The 22553-nt window shown below is 47.1% G+C and overlaps 1 protein-coding gene across 2 annotated transcripts in view; it reads right to left on the bottom strand.

Annotated features, from left to right (window-relative positions):
* PNPLA8 (patatin like phospholipase domain containing 8) overlaps positions 1-22225 on the bottom strand; it is a 73853-nt gene extending 51628 nt beyond the window's left edge. Inside the window, exons 1-3 of one of the 2 annotated variants that reach the window (XM_038752885.1) lie at positions 22186-22225; positions 8096-9284; positions 6597-6746 (exon numbers count right to left, since the gene is read on the bottom strand). In XM_038752885.1, the coding sequence (XP_038608813.1) occupies positions 6597-6746; positions 8096-9202 (1257 nt within the window). In that variant the 5' untranslated portion in view covers positions 9203-9284; positions 22186-22225. Of the gene's footprint in view, positions 1-6596; positions 6747-8095; positions 9285-20427; positions 20471-22185 lie in introns of those variants that run through there. The other variant, XM_038752884.1, reaches the window with a different exon arrangement.
* Positions 22226-22553: the final 328 nt, after the last annotated feature.

The following is a 22553-nucleotide window of genomic DNA, read 5'->3' as shown; positions in this document are numbered from 1 at the left end:
AAAACTTATCTATCCAGATTTCCGTCATCCCGTTCCCTTTTTCCTCCTAGCTGTAATTACTTTGTGTTTGTCTTCCCCTCAGGATTGTAAACTCTTTGAGGGCAGGAATTATCGTCTTCTAATTCTCCCTCAACTTCAGCCTGTGCTTTAAACATAGTAGCTGATCAATAAAGACTACTGATCGACTGAGTTAAGTAGCTGCTTTCATCCACAGAAAGAGGAAACCTAGAGAGGAGAGAGGTGACTTGCAGAGGATTCCTAGAGGGACAGAGACCTGATACCCACCTGGGAAATCCCTTTAAATACTAAACTGGGAAAGCTGGCCACTACAAGTCCTCCGGGCTATGTTCTCAGAGCAATAGATTCCATGACAAACTGATCAGGCCTCTGGATCATCTGTCCTTTAGTAAAGCCTATTTGCTTATGAAGCCAAACATATATGAATTTCCTGGCTACAGTACCTAAAATTAGATGGAGGTCATTTCTTGGAGCTCTATTATTAACCAGATCATTCGTAGAACTCAGAATTAAACTGGAATTGTACCAAGCTACTGTGTGTTCTGAAAGCACACCACGGGATGTGACATGTTTAGATTCGGTGAGAGCATGGAGCTAATATCGAAAGATGAGAGTCTAAAGGTCAATTCTATAGCTTATAATGTATCCAATTTAATTCAGTTAAATATAGGGAAAGAAATGTCACCCAATGCCTAATCAAAGAATGCTTCTTGGGCAGGATAGAAGCAATTTTAAAAGTTCCAATCAGGAAACCAAATCATAAATTAATTTTACAGATTCCAACAAGTAACGAAGAGCTCAGTTTTACCTACTTTTCAGAAATATTCTCTAGTGAAGTTATTGGTGAAGCAAATAAATTTAGTATGCACATATAATTTGCAGCTTTTAAAACTCAAAGATACTTGGAAAACACGATAGGATTACAGCATAAAAATATATCAGTTTGGACATTTTAGAGAGACAGTTTTTGTGTCATCATTTTTGGAGGCGTAATGCTCACGTTAATACATGAGGAAAGAAAATTAATTTGAATAATTCAGCCTTCACTGATATGAAAGCTAATTTTAATCTACAGCTAAGTATAAAGTTCAAAAATTAACTAAAATAGAAATTTTGGACAAGCTAATGGCTGCCACCAAAAAGGAGCACGGTGAAGATTTTAATAAACCCTAAATGAGCTTAGACTCTACATTTACATAAATTACAGTTTGTCTTCAGCAATAATTTGGATTGAAGCATTAGTTAAGATTTTTTAGGTATTTATTTAGAGAAGCTGGGTGGCCTAGTGGAAAGAGTATAGGGCTGGGAGGCAGGAGCCCTGGATCGTAATCCTGGCTCTGTCACTAGTCTTCTTTGTGACCTTGGACAAGTCACTTCACTTTTGTGCCTCAATTTCCTCATCTACAAAATGGGCATTCAATACCTGTTCTCCTACCCCAGTTCATAAATTAGTACGTGGAACTTCAGAAGAGTTCAATAAATAATACAATTATTGCAAACTTCACTTTGCTTTCAACAATTATTTGAATTATAGCATCACTTCGGTACCTCTAACAGTTTCTTTGACAAAATCCTGAACGTACAAACATCACACTTGCGGCGGAATTTTAACAAGTCTCGTTTTTCCGATATGTCATAAATGTGTAAGACGAAGTCTGTGCAAATAAATCCCTTTCTTTAGTTCCAAAGCGCTTTTTAAATGTCATCATCAATTACCCCTCCCAACACTTCCAGACAGGTGTGAAACGTTGACTGTCCTCATATTACAGTTGGCAAAAGGAAACAAATCAATCCTACTGTACTCTCCCGGGTGCTGAGTGCAGTGCTAAATAGCACTGAATTCCCAGAGAGAATATCAGGTAAAAGTGGACACGGGAAGAAATAGGTTGTGGACTGCTAGGCAAGTTAACCTCCCATCACAAATGCAAAAAAAAAAAAAAAATAGAAATTACATTTCACAGCACTAAAATTACTGGGCATCCTACCTGTAGGTGCAGCCGCATAGAACTGCCCACTTTCGAAATAATGTTAATTATGAGGCCCTATTCATATGGGTGAGTGTAGCTGAAAAGACAACTGGGCGACCTTCATTCTCTCCTGCAATTTTTGCACGTTAGGATAGCTCCTCACTGGGCTAACCGGTTTGTTATTGTGATCTTCATGGGCGCAATGATCGAAGAGAAGCGATTCTCACCCATCACTTCAACAGATTTACTGACTGGCTGCAGCCTCCTATATAAGTCCACTGCTCTACCACATACCACATAGGGTCCCACCACCTCAGCTTGAACTATAAATGCTCGGCTGCGGGTTTTACTTGTAGGATTCTACTTTGTTAAGTTTATAGAGAGCTGGAAGTTGCGATTTCTGCTTTGCTCAAAGTATTTTTTTTTTGGAACTCTTGAGTTTTCACTGAATCAGTCTGGACGATGTCTCACTGTCATAGCCTCCTGATGGCCAGTGCCTCTGAAAAGCACACTTTCTGTTCACATTGATACTTGGCGCTCTGGGTTTTTTGTTCCAATAGGAGTCTTGGAGTGTTGTGAGACTCTTTACTTTCCAGGACGTTGGTATTTAAGCTTCATGGTAGTCTGGTTTACCACCTTTCAATGCACTGTTGTTAGTGACAGCTCAAGTTGGGAGTGCAGGGGGCAATCATCAGCCCTGCAAGTGGTGTCCCTCATGACTGTAGTGCTTTGCATGCTTTCCAAGTTCTGCTGACAGTGATATAACCTTTAATAATAATAACGGTACTTGTTAAGCGCTTACTATGTGCCAAGCACTGTTCTAAGCGCTGGGGTAGATACAAGGTAATCAGGTTGTCCCACATAGGGCTCGCAGTCTTAATCCCCATTTTACAGATGAAGTAACAGAGGCACAGAGAAGTTAAGTGGCTTGCCCAAGATCACACAGCAGGCAAGTGGCGGAGCCTGGATTAGAACTCACGTCCTCCGACTCCCAAACCCGTGCTCTTTCCACTAAATCACGCTGCTTCTCTAGTACAGGGTACTGCATACACTGACTGCTCAAAAGCTATTACTATCGCTACTGTTCTTTCAACTTTGGGGGCAATTAGGCCAGCTTACTTTTATTTGGAACACCAAAGATAGCATCATCTATTCTCTTCACATATGCTGGGCAGAATAAGTGATTGCTATTTACACTGCCCGCCCCAGGGAGGCAAATTTTTTTCCAGGTTTCCGCACCACCACCAGGGTATTGAAATATCCCAGAAAGTCAGATTTTAGAGTAAATACGAAGAGCCTATCCAGCTGCTTATTGAATTTTTCCTTCCACTCTTTGTCACTCACCATTGCTGGGAGATACGTGCTCATGACGATAGCAAAGATGCTGCAGAGGACATCAGTCACTTAAATTACAAAGCAGATTTGTGAGAACAGAGATTAAGTACTTGTTGACTGTAAATCCAAGGTTTGAAAGATATTGCTCAGAAGAGCCTTTGAGATCTGTCCTTCAGTTCCCTAGTTTCATTCAACGAAGCAACTCTGACCTCTTACCTAAGCACTGCGTGAGTAGCAAGTACCATCCTTCTTTGAGAACGATTGCTTTTATTGCCTAGTAAGTGTCCCAATGCTCCATGACGTGATGGGCTTTTTCCTATTTAAGGATTTTCTATTTGTGACTGTACCATAATATTAAAGTTCACTGGTCACAGTCCACTGGTAAAACAGTTTTGAATTTGGTGAGGAAGGTGATGTTGAGATACATTTTCTTATGCCTATTCCACTTGGGGTGAGTAATGTTTTCCTAAAAAGGGCTACTTGGACATAGGTTTTTTTTTGGGGGGTGGGGGGGTTTGTTGGTTTTTTTGCTAAATACCTCTGCTGCTCTGTCCCTAACTGAATAACCAACATCCTGAGCCAGCCACTTACATAGGACATTTGTTTGGAGAGGATAAGGCGCTTAGTACATTGCTCTGCACATAGTAAGCACTCAATAAATACAATTGAATGAATGAATAAGGCATCAAACGACATGTCCTTGAGTTATTCTTCCAGTAGTGTTAAACTGTGCTGAGCCAACCTCACTCCCTTTCCCAATCCTGTGCCCTAGTGGGGAGGATGTTGAGAGGAACAGAGCTGGAAAAGGAAGGGAAAATACCCCCAAAACAAACCTACACTAGGACAGATTTCAGTTGCCTTCAACCCCTTCTCCAACCTCAACTTCCTCCTCTGATTGTAACCGTCACTTTCTCCCACATGGCCCTTTTCCCACATACCTATTCTCTCCCCCTGCAGAGATCTCTGGGCTCCCTCCTCTTCTCCCAAAATTTCATACGCCACGTAGTCTCCCTACCTCGCATCTCTCTCAGTGCACAAACCTGTGCCCTCAACACTTCCCTCTCCGCCAAGCTCAAGTCTCTCATGCCCTCGTTGTCTAGTCAAGCTCAGAACATCAAGCCCCAGCCAAGGCTCACCACTCCTGTGATCAAGTCGGCAAAAAAGAGTCACCAAATTCTGGCCTCTTCAAATACAACCTTATTTGCTATAACTCTGCTCTCTCTTCCATTCAGCAAACATTATTTTTCTTTCCTCATCAATTCAAAATCCACTGCCCCCCAAAATTATTCTAGATTTTTGTTTACTCCCTCCTGAAACCCCTGGTGTACCCAACTCTGTCCCCTGGCCCCTGATAACCTTGGAACTACTTTGTTGACAAATTTGAAGCCATGAGGCTTGGATTTTCGTTTGTTTTTTATTTTGGTATTCGTTAAACACTTACTATGTGTCAGGCACTGTTCTAAGCACTGGGCTAGAAACAAATTAATCAGGTGGACAAAGTCCCTGTCCCACATGGGACTAACAGTCATGTAGAAGGGAGAACAGTTATTGAATCCCCATTTCACAGCGGAGGAACCAGACACACAGAGAAGTTAAAAGACTTAACCAAGGTCACGCAGCAGGCAATTGAAGGAGCTGGGTTTAGAACCCAAGTCCTCTGGTTCTCCAACCCTGTGCTTCATCCACTAAGCCACACTGCTTTTTCCCAACAGCTTCCCATCTCCAAGGTACCCTGATAACCGCTTCTCTTTCTCTCCCATGTCAAGACACAATCTTTCCCCTTTTTAAAAAGCAATCCCTTCCGCCCATGCTTCCGACCCCATCTCTTCTCACCTTGTAAAAACACTTGCGCCACTCTTCTTCCCTGCCTCATGGCCACCTTCAACCACTCCCTTTCAAATGACTCCTTCCCCTCTGCCTTCAAACATTCCCACATTTCCCTAATCCTTAAAAAAACCCCTCCGAATCCCACTACAAACTTCAGATGTCGTCCTATTAACCCCCCGCCTAAACTCCTCAAATGGGTTGCATACACTCACTGCTTTCACTTGCCCTTCTTGATTCTCTATCCGGTTTCCACCACGGAAACTTCACCATGACCACTGTTTCCAAGGTTATTAATGGCTTCCTTCTTGCCTTATCTAATGGAATCTACTCTATCCAAATCTTTGATCTCTTCAACAATGTGGACCTCTCTCTTCTCCTGGAAACCCTAACTCTGGTTTTACTATCCCAGTTCTCTCCTGCATCTGCTCTTACCTCTCTGACCAAATCCTCTTTTTCACTGCTCTTCCTCTGCCTCCTGTCCACTAACTGAGGGTGCCCCTCACAGATCAATTCTGGGTCATGTTCTCTTTGCATCTTATACTCATTCCCTGGGGGACCTCATCTGCTCCCAAACCTTCACCTACTACTTCTATGCAGATGAGTCTCAAAACTACCTCGCTAGCCCTGATCTTTTTCCTTCTCTGAAATCTCACAATTCCTCCTGGATCCAGGACAACGCTAAATAATAATAACGATAATAACAATAATAGAATAATAATAATAATACTTAAGCACCTATGTGCCAACACTGTACTGCGTGCTGTGGGAGATTCCAGACTTGGACTCAGGCCCTCTCCCAGATAGTACTCACAGTCTAAGTAGAAAGGAGATCAGGTATTGAATTCCCATTTTACAGATGAGGAATCTGAGGCACAGGGAAGCTAAGTGACTTGCCCAAGGTCACACAGTAGGCAAGTGGCAGAGCAGGGATTAGATCCCAGGTTCTTTAACTCCCAGGCCTTGTGCTCTTTCCATCAGGCCACCCACACTTCAAGCTCAGTAAGTTCAAAACTGAACTCATCTTCCTTTCCAAATCCTCTCCTCCACCTAACTTTCCCCCAGACCTGACATCACCACCATCTTCCTCATCTCTGAAGACGGGGCAACCTTGGCACTCACTTTGACTTCTCCTTCTCTTTCAACCCCAAATACAGCCTGTCACCACTCTCCCAAGCGCTTAGGACATTGCTCTGCACACAGTAAACACTCAATAAATATGATTGATTGATATCAACTGGTCTTACATTCTGTAAGGCTTGAAAGGATCTCTATGTCAGAATTGTTATCTTCCAAAACGAAGGACCATTAGATCTGTTTAGAAAATAGTACGGGTGTCAAAACAGAAACCTTAAGGAAAAAATACGGAGTGAGACCCTCTGAATATTTAATTTTGGTTTATTTTAAAGAGTGAAACTTCATTAACGTGGGTCAGACAAAATGAACCCTCACCTTGACAGCGACTCCTCGAGCTTCTGGAAATTCTAGAAGATGAAAAGTCAGTTCTTCAACCCTGTTAACGCACAGCTTGTGGTCCGTTGTTCTTCGCAGTGCTTGAACGATCGCCCGGGTTCGGTTATCAACACTCACTCTTGCAATTATCTGAAGAGATACCAAGCAATGACAATCTTGCACATGAATCGGCTCTGACGATGACAACTTATAAATATCTTACATTAACAATGTCTTTAAAATGAATTAATGTTTTGTAGAAGTTCAATAGTCAACATTTATTTAGCATCTACTGTGTGCAGAGCACTGTGCTAGGCACTTAGGAAACATGATCCCTTCCCAGAAGGATCTTACGATCAAACAGGGGAGAGAGACACTAAGATATACTACTGATACTACGGTAAATTACAGGAGGAGGTAATGGGGTATACAAAGTGAATACATAAGAGCTAAAGGGCTTGTGAGTACCTAAGAAGCCCTCATGTCCCCAGTTTGCTCCCTGTTCTGGGTCACCTATGCATCTGGGTCTTTACCCCTAAAGCACTTTTTCCCCCTAAAGGGCTACCCCACTCCCAGCCCCACAACATTTATGTCCACATCCTCATATCTGTCATTTCCCCTGACTATAATTTATTGTAATGACTGTCTCCCCGCCTACACTGTAAGTTCCTTATGGGCAGGTATCACGACTAATAACTTCACCAAACTGCAGTAGTAAGAGTATTTAGTAAGTGCTGTGTGCGGAGTATGCAGGTGGGAATTAGACAAGGATTCAGTTCCTCAAGGGGCTCACAATCCATGTATTTTTCCAAGTGCTTAACCCACTGCTCTGCACGCAGCAAGGGCTCAATAAATACCACTCTATTTAGCAGGAATGAGCTAAAGTGGCAGCTAGGAGATATATAGCAGGAGATTAGAGATTTAATGGAGAAGGCCTCCCGGAGGAGATGAGATTTCAGAAGGGCTTGAAGATGGGAAGAGTTGTGGCATGAAGGGGAAGGGAGTTCTACGGAGGGTGGAGGGCAGAAGATCTCGGTGGCAAGAAATGTGACAGTGAGGCACAGAGAGTAAGCTTGAGAGAAACAAAGCATCTGAGCTGGGCTATAGTGGGAGAGGAGAGTGGATAAGTAGGGGGGAGAGAGCCGATTGGGTGCTTTTTCTTTTAAAATCATTTTAGAACTGAACTCTGGATTCTATTTAGTATTGTTTCTGGTGATTCAATCAATCAATGGCATTTACTGAGCCCTGGGTAGAGCACAGTGTGTAGAGCACTGTACTAAGCGCTTGGAAAAGTACAGCAGATTGAGCAGACACGTCCCCTGCCCTTGGTGAGCGCACAGTCTAGAGGAGGAGACAGACATTAATAGAATTTATAATATATAATTTAAAGTTATGTACATAAATGATTCACAGATTAAACCAAGCTGCAAATTCCACATATCGCCTACTACAAGGACAAAATTTCAATCACATTTAAAAAACACAAAATTAAAGTTTACCTTTTCTCGTTGAAGAGACAGACGCCTTTTCTCTTCCGAACTTTTCTCCTTGCCGCTCGCCTGCTCGGTTGTTCCTACAGCTTCTTCACGTTCTTCTGAGTGACCTTTTGGTTCAGCTCTTAATCTGGGGACCAGTCCACCTATATAACCACCAACTAAAGCCTGAACACTGTTACTAGGGTGCGAAAGGAAGTTTGCGATACTCTGTTTAGTCGAAACTGTATGAACGTCCAATGTTTCAGTAGTTTCCACGGGATCGGCTTCAGGGATACAAGGAGTATCCGAAATGGTCACCTTCTCATTATTAGAGGCATAATATTCTGAAGAACCATTTCTGATTCCAACTTTATCCTTTCCATCTTCCCCTTCTGAATCAATGGGGGCAGCAGGTTTGCCTTCCATCTCTTCAGCCTTATCCTTATCACCTAAGAAGTACGAATTTATGTGGTTTGATAAAAAGTTGAATGACTCCCCAAAATTTGTGGCAAAGTAGCTTATATGAAAAAGGTAGCCTTTACTCTTTTCAGTGTCTTCTAAAACTTCACCGATCTCATTTGTGGTTTCCAATGAAGAATCTGAGGTTCCATTTCCATAAAAATGACTCTCTTCTGCTGGACTCACACTAGACTCTTGTGGCGTTTTTACTCCTGGTGCTTGTTTTCCCTTTTCCTGGTTCAATCTGGCATTTTCTGATGCTTTCCTCAATATTCCGGAGCTGGGCTTAAATCGTGCTAAACGTAAAATCATTTCATTCTGATTGCCAAATACGGCCTTTGAAACGGAGTCCAAAGTGTTTTTAATACGGGACATACAAACTCTTACTTTTGTTAGTCCCTTGGGAGCAGAGGTACTAAACTTTAAGACTCCAATCTGTGAATCCTGGCCATCTTGCAGGTAGCAGTGCTTGTCAGAACAGTTTATTTCCCTTTGGATCCATTTACATTGTGTCCTCCTTGTATGGAAACCTCTCCTCGGGTAGGAGGGACAAACCCTCCAATAAAATTTAGGTCTGTTCAAAAAATACACTTGCTTGTTTCTCTGTTTCACCCAAATCTTTCTTGTATTACTGAGATAAATATATATATTTACAGTCAAATTAAAGGACATTACTTAAAGATATGGTGTTGTCCACATTTTCTTTCACTTCGTTCCTGAACACTTCAGAAAATGACGCAATCCATGGTCATACCTGAAAGAGTCAAACATAGAATGAAAATTAAAATTCAGCGACAAGAAAATTCAGTCAAATGTCTTTAAATTCAAAAATCAACATTCACCCACTGGCCCATCTATCTTGAGGTTAGCGGGCTCAAGGACTTCCATAACAATTCAATTTTTGGGGGGGTACTGGGGATAAAGCCATGTCATTCAAGGCAGTACAGGGGACAGACAGAAGGGAGACAAATAGGGAAGCATTTTTTTTTTTTGAAAATGCTCCAGGCAGCAGTAAAGTGGAGTGGGGAGAGACAGGCGACAGGGAGATCAGTGAAGAGGCTGATGCAGTAGTCAAGGTGGGCTATGATAAGGGGTTGGATCAATGTGAAAGCAGTTTGGATGGAAAGGAAAGTGTGGCTTCTAGAGATGTTATGACGGTAGAACCGGCAGAATTCAGTGAGTCAAGGATTAAGCCAAGGTAAAGGGCTTTTGAGACAAGGGAGGAGAGGGGTGCTGTCTACAGTAATGGGAAATTCTTGTTTTTTTCCAACAAACATTAGTCTTCTACCTGTAACTCAGATCGTATACTCACCAAAACCTTGCCTCACCTTCTCCACTCCTTAGCAGATATCATGTATAGCCTTAGATTTCTCTCCTATTATAAAAATAATTTTTGCCCAGCTGTTTCCATTATTATTTTAACTTCTTTCTTCCCATCCCAGCAAAACTCGCAGAAGGTGCAGACTCCTCACATGGGCCTCTAATATATTTATTCCGGCCAATCGTCAGCCATTGGATAAGATGTCGTTAGATGCCTTTTTCCCAAGCTCACATTTCCCTCCCTAGCAAACTTGGCAATTATACTTGCTCTCAACTCTCCTATCTCAGCCCCACAAAACAGCTCTTTCTTTCTTCAGAGCTCACTGAAAAAAATCATCTCTTCCAAGAGGCAATCCATGACTAATCTTCCACCTCCCAGTCACCTATTGTCCCTCCCTCTGAACCTGTTGGCTCTGACTGGCTGTTCTCTACTCCAGCACATAGCACGGTGCACAGTCAGCACGTAATATGTCATCATCATCATCAATCGCATTTATTGAGCGCTTACTATGTGCAGAGCACTGTACTAAGCGCTTGGGAAGTACAAATTGGCAACATATAGAGACAGTCCCTACCCAACACTGGGCTCACAGTCTAAGAGGGGGAGACAGAGAACAAAACCAAACATACTAACAAAATAAAATAAATAGAATAGATATGTACAAGTAAAATAAATAAATAAATAATTGTCATCACTATTATGGCAGATCAGGGCTCGAGAGACAGATTTGGGTGTGATCCTCCTAGAGATAATAGCCCTATGAGCTGGAGCACCCCCAGAATTACAAGTTATCCATAAATCATCCTCCTTGCCGGTGTGCCTTCCTTCCCTCCCGCCTGCCTCGTCTTTATTCTGGCCAACATATGGCAGCAAGAATCACCTCTCTCTTTCAGGCATTAATACTATTACATTCCCAATCAATTGATTATTGAGTGCTTACTCTGTGCAGACCACTGTGCTGGCACTTAGGAGAGTACAATACAACAGAATTAGTGGACATGTGCTCTGTCCATATCAAGCTTACAATCTAGAAGATGAGCTTACAGTCTCCCTAAATCTCAAAAGCATACTATCGTGCCTCAAATCAATCAATCGTATTTATTGAGTGCTTACGGTGTGCAGATCACTGTACTACGCGCTTGGGAGAGTACAACACAACAATATAACAGACACATCCCCTGAAACTGAATCAAACTGAAGCTCTTGAACAACAGCTTCAAATCTTTCTACCAGTTGACTCATTATTTGTATCTGCCTTCTATACTCGGCCAAATAAAATTTCCTCACTGTTCCCTGCCTTTGATTGCTCCACCATTCTTTCCACTGAGGGTGTCCTTTCCTCTCCACTTGGCCAAATTCCATTCCTGCTCTTCAGAGCTCTATTTAAAACTTCCCCAGTCATGCTATTGACTGAGATTCCCACTGCATTTAAGCACAACTAAGCAGGCTGAGTGTACACATTTCTTGTTATTTCAATTATGCAACCATATCTGTTTATACACAGCTTTCCTCGGGTGGCAAACTTAAGGTCAGATAGTGGGGACTTAGTCTTTTGTAATTCTCCTGAGCACGCGATACAGCTGTTTGCATGGATAGGCACTTAATACTATCGTTACTAATGGACTAAGATTGAGCTCAGCCACTTGATTTGCTTTAAGCATGGCTGCGATGAGACCAGAGATTGGCCAGCCCTGGTCTACATGTCAAGAAGGTGACAACCACCCTGCTGAAACGGCAGATCTGGTACAGATGCGCAAGGCCTGAAGTCACAAAGACAAACGTATGCGATTTTCAGCATCACTTCAAATGGAGAACTAAGGAAACAGAATGGTTAACAACAGATTATCTCCACTATCCAGCAGTATGTAAGTGGCACAAAACTTTTCCTTTTTAAGTTGGGCATTATTATAAATCATGACAACTGTGCCCGTGTTAATCACATTGATCTGTTGAGGCAATCCTGATGGAACAAGAACGAGATCTCTCCTATATTTCTCTCCATGACCCCTCCAATCTGGCTTCCATCCCCTTCACTCCACAGAAACCACCTTCTCAAAGGTCACAAATGATCTTCTTGCCAAATCCAATGGCCTCTACTCCATCCTGATTCTCCTCAGCCACTCTGCTGCCTCTGACACTGTGGACCAACCCCTTCCCTTGGAAATATTATCCAACCTCGGCTTCACTGACACGGTCCTTTCCTTGTTCTTCTCCTATCTTTCTGGCAGCTCATTTCCAGTCTCTTTCATGGGCTGCTTTTCTGCCTCCCACCCCCTAACTGTGGATGTCCCTCAAAGTTCAGTTCCGGGTCCCCTCCTATTCTCCATCTACACCCACTCCCTTGGAGAACTCATTCACTCCCATGGCTTCAACTACCACCTCTATGTGGATGACTCCCAAATCTAAAATGAGAAGTAGCGTAGCTCAGTGGAAAGAGCCCGGGCTTTGGAGTCAGAGGTCATGGGTTCAAATCCCAGCACCGCCACTTGTCAGCTGTGTGACTTTGGGCAAGTCACTTTACTTCTCTGTGCCTCAGTTACCTCATCTGTAAAATGGGGATTAAGACTGTGAGCCTCCCCATGGGACAACTTGATCACCTTGTAACCTCCCCAGTGCTTAGAACAGTGCTTTGCACATAGTAAGTGCTTAACAAATACCATCATCGTCATCATCTACATCTCCAGCTCTGATCCCTCTCCCTCTCTGCAGTCTCGCATTTCCTCCTGCCTTCAAGACACTTCTACTTGGATGTCCTGCTGTCACCTCAGAGTTATCACGTCCAGAACAAAACTCCCATCCACCCAAACCCTATCCTCCCCTTGATTTTCCCATTAATGAGTACAGGGCCACCATCCTTTCCGTCACCCAAGCCTGTAACCTTGGGGTAATCCTTGATTCACCTTTCTCATTCAAATCACATATTCTATCTGTCCCTAAATCCTGTCAGTTAAACCTTCACAATATTGCTACAATCCACGCTTTCCTCTCCATCCAAATTGCTACCATGTTAATCCAAGCACTTCTCCTATCCACCTTGATTACTGTACCAGCCTCCTGGCTGACCTCCCTGTCTCCCGTCTCTCCCCACTCCAGTCCGTATTTCGCTCTGTGGCCCGGATTTTTCTACAGAAATGTCCGGCCCATGTTTCCCCGCTCCTCAAGAACCTCCAGTGGTTGCCCAACCACCTCCTCATCAAAGAGAAACTTTAAAGCACTGAGTCACCTTGCCCCCACCTACTTCACTTTGTTGTTCTCCTAACACAACCCAGCCCGCACACTTTGCTCCTCTAATGCCAGTGTACTCACGGTACCTCGGTCTCATCCATCTCACTGCTGATCTCACCCACATCTTGCCTCTGGCCTGGAACGCCCTCCCTCTTCAAATCTGACAATCACTCCCTCACCTTCAAAGCCTTATTTAAAGCACATCTCCTCCAAGAGGCCTTCCCTGACTAAGCCCTCATTTCCTTTTCTTCCCCTCCCTTCTGGGTTGCCTTTGCACTTGAATTTACACCCTTTATTCACCCCTCCCTCAGCCCCACTGCACTTAGGCACCTGTGTAATTTATTTATGTTTACTAGTGTCTGTCTCCCCCTCTAGACTGTAAGCTTGTTGTGGGCAGGGACTGCAGCTACCAACTCTATTATTTTGTTATACTGCACTCTCCCAAGCACTTAGTACAGTGCTCTGCATACAGTAAGCGCTCAACAGAAATGATAGAAATAGAAATGATCGATCTAGTTCTTAAGGTAGAGCTAACTCGTAAACTTGGGTGGAATGGTGGTCCTTTAGCACATATTCCACGGCCTCGGGCGCAAGGGTCCAGTCCACGACTGGAGGACACTGGCTCTTAGACAGGGTATGGTTGAGACACACAGATTAATCCCCCTGGCATGGAGCAATGAGGATGGCTCAATATGGGGCTTCTCTTACCCAATCCTATTTGCCCTCCTGAGCTGCTTGACCTCAAACAGCTGAAGCGATGGGGCTTTGGATTCAGACTTTTGAGTTCTGGGAGCTGCCCTCATATCAGTGAGATCAACTTCTTTCTCCCTTTATTACAAATTCTTTATTTATATCCGTGTCTGTTGCCCCCCCTGACTATAAACTCGTCATGGGCAGGGACTGTGACTGCCAATTCTGTTGATCTGTACTCTCCCGAACACTTAGTTCAGTGCTCTACGCACAATAAGCGCTCAATAAATACCACCGATGACGATGATATCTCCGCCATCTGATTTGTTTACAAGATGAGGGCACCCTCAAGGACTATACCTTGACTGCCTGGTGGATCGTGTCAGAGATTTGGATGCAGGTGTTTGAATATGGTTTTTTCCAGGAAACTTTCCAACTCAATTGACTGCATAGATTATCCAAGGTCCTACACTTGGTCATTCCGTACGCAGGTGATTTCACCCCAAACAACACGCAAATGATGGGCAATCCCTTTGCCAAATCAGTCAGGCAGGACAATCTGACAACAAGCCTGAAGCAAACCAAGGCTCCAGGGGAGGCATATACACAACCAATAATACATATCGGCAACTTCGATTTAAAGGCTGTCACAGAAATCTGTTACTTAGGCTGCAAACTGAACAAATGAATGGTGGAACGTCAGACAAAGAAGTAGAAAACAGAGCAAAAAAGCCAGCACGTCCTCTTGGAAGACCTCACGGCGGCAACATAATAATAATAACTATGGTACTTGATAAGCGCTTACTATGTTCCGTCACCGAAGCCTGACGGTCTCACCTGCACAACATCGCCAAGATCCGCCCTTTCCTCTCCATCCAAATTGCTACCACGTTAGTACTATCAAATCATCATCAATCGTATTTATTGAGCGCTTACTATGTGCAGAGCACTGTACTAAGCGCTTGGGAAGTACAAATTGTACAAAGTACAAATCAACCTATCCCGACTGGATTACTGCATCAGCCTCCTTCCTGACCTCCCAACCTCCTGTCTCTCCCCACTTCAGTCCATACTTCACTCTGCTGCCCGGATTATCTCTGTGCCTCAGTTCCCTCATCTGTAAAATGGGGATTAAGACTGCGAGCCCCACGTGGGACAACCGGCTCAGTGGAAAGAGCACGGGCTTGGGAGTCAGAGGTCATGGGTTCGAATCCCGGCTCCGCCACTTGTCAGCTTTGTGACTTTGGGCAAGTCACTTAACTTCTCTGGGCCTCAGGCACCTCACCCGTAAAATGGGGGTTAAGACTGTGAGCCCCCCGTGGGGCAACCTGATCACCTTATACCCTCCCCAGCGCTTAGAACAGTGCTTTGCACATAGTAAGCGCTTAACAAACACCATCATCATTATTATTATGTCACTCCCCCCTCAAAAATCTCCAGTGGTTGCCAATCAACGACAATCAGTGGCACAATCAGTGCCTATCAATCAGTGGTTCCCAGACTGAGCCCCTTCCTTCCTCTCCCCCTCGTCCCCCTCTCCATCCCCCCATCTTACCTCCTTCCCTTCCCCACAGCACCTGTATATATGTTTGTACATATTTATTACTCTATTTATTTTACTTGTACATATCTATTCTATTTATTTTATTTTGTTAGTATGTTTGGTTTCGTTCTCTGTCTCCCCCTTTTAGACTGTGAGCCCACTGTTGGGTAGGGACTGTCTCTATATGTTGCCAATTTGTACTTCCCAAGCGCTTAGTACAGTGCTCTGCACATAGTAAGCGCTCAATAAGTACGATTGATGATGATGATGATGATGATGATCAACCTCCGTATCAAACAAATGCTTCTCACTATTGGTTTCAAAGCTCTCCATCACCTTGCCCCTTCTTACCTCACCTCCCTTCTCTCCTTCTACATCCCACTCCGCTCCTCTGGCACTAACCTTCTCACTGAACCCTGGTCCATGTCCTACCTCTGGCCTACCTCCCCCTTCTATATGTCTCTATATGTTGCCAACTTGTACTTCCCAAGCGCTTAGTACAGTGCTCTGCACACAGTAAGCGCTCAATAAATATGACTGAATGAATGAATGAAATGAATGGAAGGCCCTCCCTCCTCAAATCCACCACTCTTCCCCCCTTCAAAGCCCTACTGAATGCTCACCTCCTCCAAGAGGCCTTCCCAGGCTGAGCCCCCCTTTTCCTCAAATCCCCCTCCCCTCTGCACCGCCCCGACTCGCTCCCTTTGCTCTGCCCCCGTCTCTTTCCCACAGCAGTTGCTCTGCACACGGTAAGCGCTCAATAAATACGACTGAATGAATGGACGCCAAGCACTGTTCTAAGCGCTGGGGTAAATACAAGGTAACCAGGTTGTCCCACGTGCGGCTCACTGCCTTAATCCCCATTTTACAGATGAGGTAACTGAGGCACAGAGAAGTTAAGTGACTGGCCCAAAGTCACACGGCTGATTACATCAAGTCACAGGTCCCACATGGGGCTTAAGGTCTAAGTGGGAGGGGGAACATATACTGAACCCCCGTTTTACAGATGAGAAAACTGAGGCACACTGAAGTTAAGTCACTCGCCAAAGGTTACACAGGAGGTAAGTGGCAGAGTGGGGATTAGATCCCAGGTAATCTAATTTCTAGGCCCTTGCCCTTTCCATTAGGCCATCCTGCAAGTACGTGTATACACACACAAATATTCTCTCTCTCAGTAAAATACGTAACCCTTGAAAACTGTTCTTAAAGAAAAAGGTGTGTTTCCTGCCAAGGAAAAGCAACCATATCATATAATAACTTCAGAAAGAATTGGCAACAGTGAAAGCATTTTAGTCCCAATTATGGTTTGCTCCCAACAATTTAGAAATTTAAATTTAAAAACCATAATTTTACCAACAACATTAGTTTGACAGACCCCAATTATTTGTCTTCTTAGTAAATTAGGCATCTACTTCAGGCAGAGGCATTAAGACCAGTTAGTTTCAAGTCAAACAATCACTCAGTGGTATTTACTATGTGCATAGCACTGTACTTAAAGCTAAGCACTATGCTTAGAGCTAGGAAAGGGTGGATTTTAGTGTTGTGAAGGTAGAACCGACAGCATTTGGTGACAGACAATGTGTGCGTGCAATGATACAGATGAGTGGAGGACAACATCCAGGTTACAATTCAGCAGAATTAGCAGACAAGTTCCCTTCCTATACCAAGCTTACAGTCTAGAGGGGGAGGCAGACATTAATATGAATAAATAAGCAATTTGTAATATATAATTTAAAGATAGATACATAAGTGTTGTGGGGTAAACATCAAATGTCCAAAGTTTACAGATTCAAGTGTACAGACGATGGAGAAGGGAGAGCGAGCTAGGGAAAAGATGGCTTAATTGGAAAAGAGATGTGGCCTTAATAAGGCTCTGAAGGCAGAGGGGGTGTACATGGAGTGGGAAGGAATTCCAGGTTGCTAGAACGACATAGGAAAGGGGTACTTCCCAAGTGCTTAGTACAGTGCTCTGCACACAGTAAGTGCTCAATAAATATGATTGATTGATGGATTGATAGACAAGATCAGTGCTCAGTGAGTAAACTGGTGCCAGAGGAGCAGGGAGCGCGGACTAGGCTGTAGTAGGAGATTGGTGAAATGAAGAGGTATGGGGCAGGATGACTGAGTGCTTCAAAGCCAACGGAAAGGAGTTTCTGTTCGACGTGGAGGTAGATGGGTAGCCACTGGCGGTTCCTGAGGAGTGGGGGAGACATGGACTGAATGTCTTTGTTGATAAATGATCCGTGCAGCAGAGTTAAATCTGGACTGGAGTAAGGAGAGACAGGAGGTCAGCAAGGAGGCAGACGCAGTAGTCGAGGCGGGATAGGATAAGTGCTTGGAAGCAGCGTGGCTCAGGAAAGAGCACAGGCTTGGGAGTCAGTCGGTCATGGGTTCTAATCCCAGCTCCGCCACATGTCCGCTCTGTGACTGAGGGCAAGTCATAACTTCTCTGAGCCTCAGTTACCTCATCTGTAAAATGGGGATTATGACTGTGAGCCCCACGTGGGACAACCTGATCACCTTGTATCCCCCCCCCCCCACCAGCGCTTAGAACAGTGTTTTGTACATAGGTAGCGCTTAAATGCCATCATCAGCATGGTAGCAGTTTGGATGAAGAGGAAAGGGAGGATTTTAGCAATGTTGTGAAAGTAGAACTGACAGGATTTGGTGACGGATTGAATGTGTGGGTGGAATGAGAGAGATGAGTGGACACCACCAAGGCTACAGGGTTGGGAGATAAAGAGGATAGTGGTGTTGTCTATAGTGATGGAAAACACAGGGAGAGGACAGGGTTTTGGAGGGAAGGTAAGGAGTTCAGTTTTGAAAATGCTTAATTTGAGGTGTCGGCAGGACATCCAGATAGATATGTCCTGAAGGTAGGGGGAAATGCGAGATTGCGGGGAAGTTGAGAGGTCAGGGTTGGAGTTGGAGATTTGGGAATAATTTGCAGAGTGATGGTGACTGAAGCGATGGGAGAGAATGAGTACTCCAAGGTAATGGGTAAAGATGGAGAATAGAAGGGGACCTCCGACTGTCACAGGGAGGGAGGCAGAAGAGGAGCCAGCAAAAGAGACTGCAAAGGAGCGGTCAGAGAAATACCAGGAGAGGACAATGCCAGCAAATCCAAGGTTGGATAAAGTTTCAAGAAGAAGGGGGTGTTCTACGGCGTCAAAGGTGGCTGAGAGGTCAAGGAGGATTAGAGTGGAGTAGAGGCTAGCAGATTTGGCAAGAAGGTCATTAGTTACCTTAGAGAGGACTGCTATTGCGGAGTGAAGGAGCGGAAGCAGAAAATTGGAGGAGAGGAAGTGGAGCAGCAGGTGTATACAACTCTCTCAAGAAGTTCGGAGAGAAATGTTAACAAGGAAACGGGCCAATAACTAGAAGGAGTCACGGAGTCAAGGAAGGGCTTATTTAGGATAGGGGATACATAAGCATGTTTGAAAGCAGTGGGGAAGAAACTGTTGGAAAGTGAACAGTCGAAGATGGCAGTCAAGGAGGGAGGGGGAGAGTGCTTTAAAACTTATGAAGCGATGGGGTCAGAAGCACAGGTGGAGGGGAGAAATTTAGAGAGGAGGCAAGAGATTTCATCTTGGGTTCCCACAGGGAATAAAGGGTGGAGGAGGAGGAGGGAGACTGGAGAGGAGCGAGGGAAATTTTAGCAAGATCACACCTAATGGTTTCAATTTTGTTGATGAAGTTCGTGATCACGTCATTAAGGGAAAGATGGCAGGGGCAGGGTGACAGGTGGTTTGAGGAAGGAGTTAAATGTCTGGCTGGGGGCAGTGGGTATGGGAGTGAATTTGGAAGAAGCATTTGTTGTCGGGCAGTGGAGAGGACTGAGTTGAAGCAGATAAGAATGAATTTAAGGTGGACATGGTCAGAGAGATGTCCGGATTTCCTCCAGCAGTTCTCTGCAGCTCGGGCCAACGCTCTAACTGTAATAATAATAATAATAATGATGGCACTTATTAAGCGCTTACTATTCGCTTCTTCTGCCTTCATCCCCTCACCCGTGCTGTTCCCCTGACCTGGAACGACCTCCCTCCCCAAATAATCATGTCATCATCATCCTCATCATCCTCGTTAAGCATTTACTATGGGCCAGACACTGTTCTAAGCGCTGGGGTAGGTACAAGACAACTGGGGTGGACACACAAGGATCACACTCGAAGCGGCGTGGCTTAGTGGAAAGAGCACGGGCCTGGGAGTGGGAGGTCGTGGGTTCTGATCCCACCTCTGCCACTTGTCAGCTGTGTGACTTTGGGCAAGCCACTTCACTGGGCCTCAGTTACCTCACCTGTAAAATGGGGCTGAAGCCTGTGAGCCCCATGTGGGACAACCTGATTACCTTGTATCTACCCCAGCGCTTAGAGCAGTGCGTGGCACATAGTAAGCACTCAACAAATGCCATCGTTAGGTCACACAGTAGACAAGTGGCGGAGCCGGGACCAGAACCCACGACCCTCTGACCGTCAGGCCCGTGCTCTATCCACTAGGCCAAAAGAGCAATGCCCACATCCAATTCCCTCCTAAAATACCACCTTCTCCAACGAGCCTTCCTCGATTAGCTCCCAGCGCCACAAGATGAACACACGTACCAGCCAACGCTCCTCCTGGGCACTTTTGGATCTTTCAGCTGTACAATCAACTACTTATTTTGATTACTCAATTCCTGAGGATTTTTAAACCCATCTCACCCTTTAGGGAACGTGTCGTTCGCTTGTATTCTTACTTCCCACTCACTGAGTACCGGCGTGGCTCAATCAATCCATCGATCAACTGTATTTATTGAGCGCTTACTTTGTGCAGAGCACTGTACTAAGCGCTTGGGAAGTACGATGGAACGAGCCCGAGCTTTGGAGTCGGAGGCCATGGGTTCAAATCCCGGCTCCGCCAATTGTCAGCTGTGTGACTTTGGGCAAGTCACTTAACTGCTCTGGGCCTCAGTTACCTCATCTGGAAAATGGGGATTAAGACTGTGAGCCCCCTGTGGGACAACCTGACCACTCTAACCGGTTGCCGGCTTGGACTTCCCAAGCGCTTAGTACAGTGCCCTGCCCCCAGTAGGCGCTCAATAAACACGACTGAATGAATGAATGAAAAGGCAAATGACTTCACCGCGTCTGAAGAGAAACTGAGGCAACCGCTTTCCTGGGAAGAAGGAAGCCAGGGGAGCGACCCGAAGACGGCGGCGACCCACCGCCGGGAGGCGCTCGTCGGGGGGGGGGGGGGGAGAAGGCGCGCGGGGGGCGGGGCCGAGAAGGGGCGTTCTGATTGGAGGGGGGTGGCGCGCGGGGCCCAGAAGGCGCGTTCTGATTGGACGGTGGGCGCGCGCGCGTGCTCTGCAGGCAGGGGACGGGGGGCGCGCGGCAGGGCGGGGCCGTCAGGGGGGAGGCGGCGCGCTGGGGGGACGGGGCGGGGCCGAGAAGGGGCGTTCTGATTGGAGGGGGGTGGCGCGCGGGGCCGAGAAGGCGCGTTCTGATTGGACGGTGGGCGCGCGCGCGTGCTCTGCAGGCAGGGGACGGGGGGCGCGCGGCAGGGCGGGGCCGTCAGGGGGGAGGCGGCGCGCTGGGGGGACGGGGCGGGGCCGAGAAGGGGCGTTTTGATTGATTTTGATTGACGTTTTGATTCCCTTCTAGACTGTGAGCCCACTCTTGGGTGGGGACCGTCTCTCTATGTTGCCAACTTGGACTTCCCAAGCGCTTAGTACGGTGCTCTGCACACCGTAAGCGCTCAATAAAGACGATTGATTGATTGGAGGGGGGTGGCTCGCGAGGCGGGGGCGGGGCCAAGAAGGCGCGTTCTGAGAGGAGGGGCGCGCGCGCGCTCTGCAGGCAGGGGCCGGGGGGCGCGCGGCAGGGCAGGTCATCATCATCATCAATCGTATTTATTGAGCGCTTATTGTGTGCTAGAGCACCGTACTAAGCGCTTCGGAAGTACAAGTTGGCAACATACAGAGACGGTCCCTACCCAACAGTGGGCTCACAGTCTAGAAGGGGGAGACAGAGAACAAAACCAAACATACTGACAAAATAAAATAAATAGAATAGATATGGGGTGGAGGCGGGGGGACGGGGCGGGGCCGAGAAGGAGCGTTTTGATTGGAGGGGGGGTGGCGCTCGAGGCGGGGGCGGGGCCGAGAAGGCGCGTTCTGATTGGAGGGGGCGGGGCCGAGAAGGCGCGCGCTGCAGGGAGGGGTCGGGGGGCGCGCGGCAGGGCAGGGGCCGTCAGGGTGGAGGCGGCGCGCGGGGGGACGGGGCGGGGCCGAGAAGGAGCGTTTTGATTGGAGGGGGGTGGCGCGCGAGGCGGGGGCGGGGCCGGGAAGGCGCGTTCTGATTGGAGGGGGCGGGGCCGAGAAGGCGCGCGCTGCAGGGAGGGGTCGGGGGGCGCGCGGCAGGGCAGGGGCCGTCAGGGTGGAGGCGGCGCGCGGGGGGGACGGGGCGGGGCCGAGGAGCGTTTTGATTGGAGGGGGGGTGGCGCGCGAGGCGGGGGCGGGGCCGAGAAGGCGCGTTCTGATTGGAGAGGGGGGGGGCCGGGGGCGCGCGGCAGGGCGGGGGCCGTCAGGGTGGAGGCGGCGCGCGGGGGGGACGGGGCGGGGCCGAGAAGGAGCGTTTTGATTGGAGGGGGGTGGCGCGCCAGGCGGGGGCGGGGCCGGGAAGGCGCGTTCTGATTGGAGGGGGCGGGGCCGAGAAAGCGCGTTCTGATTGGAGGGGCCGTCAGGTGGGGGGGCGGCGCGGCCCACCGGCTCCCCCTCCCTGCTTCCGTGAGACCCGAGGGGGACACCCTGGGCCCGGGCCCCGCCCCCAATGAACGCTGTCGGCAGCAGCCATCACCACGCCGAGCCCGGTCCCAGCGGGGCGACCCTGGCCCACTCACCGTCACCGTCCCCTTGCCCGTCCCGCCGGCCGGCCGTCTCCCGCGGCTGCCGCTCCGGCCCCGCCCCCCCGGCCTTGCGGAAGTGACGCAGGCGCGCTCGCGCCCCGGCCGCGCGCGTGCGCGCCGAGGGTTGGGCGGGCCTGAGGCGCCGCTCTGAGGCGCCGGCCTCCTCTCCCGAACTCCGCCTGAGGGCGCGAGCGAAAATGATGTCCTTAATCAATCAATCAATCAATCAATAGTATTTATTGAGCGCTTACTGTGTGCAGAACACTGGACTAAGCGCTTGGGAAGTCCAAGTTGGCAACACACAGAGACGGTCCCTACCCAACAGCGGGCTCACCGTCTAGGAGGGGGAGACAGAGAACAAA

Source organism: Tachyglossus aculeatus, chromosome 10, assembly GCF_015852505.1.
Source record: "Tachyglossus aculeatus isolate mTacAcu1 chromosome 10, mTacAcu1.pri, whole genome shotgun sequence".
Taxonomy (NCBI): Eukaryota; Metazoa; Chordata; class Mammalia; order Monotremata; family Tachyglossidae; genus Tachyglossus; species Tachyglossus aculeatus.
This window is presented reverse-complemented; position numbering and strand designations above follow the sequence as displayed.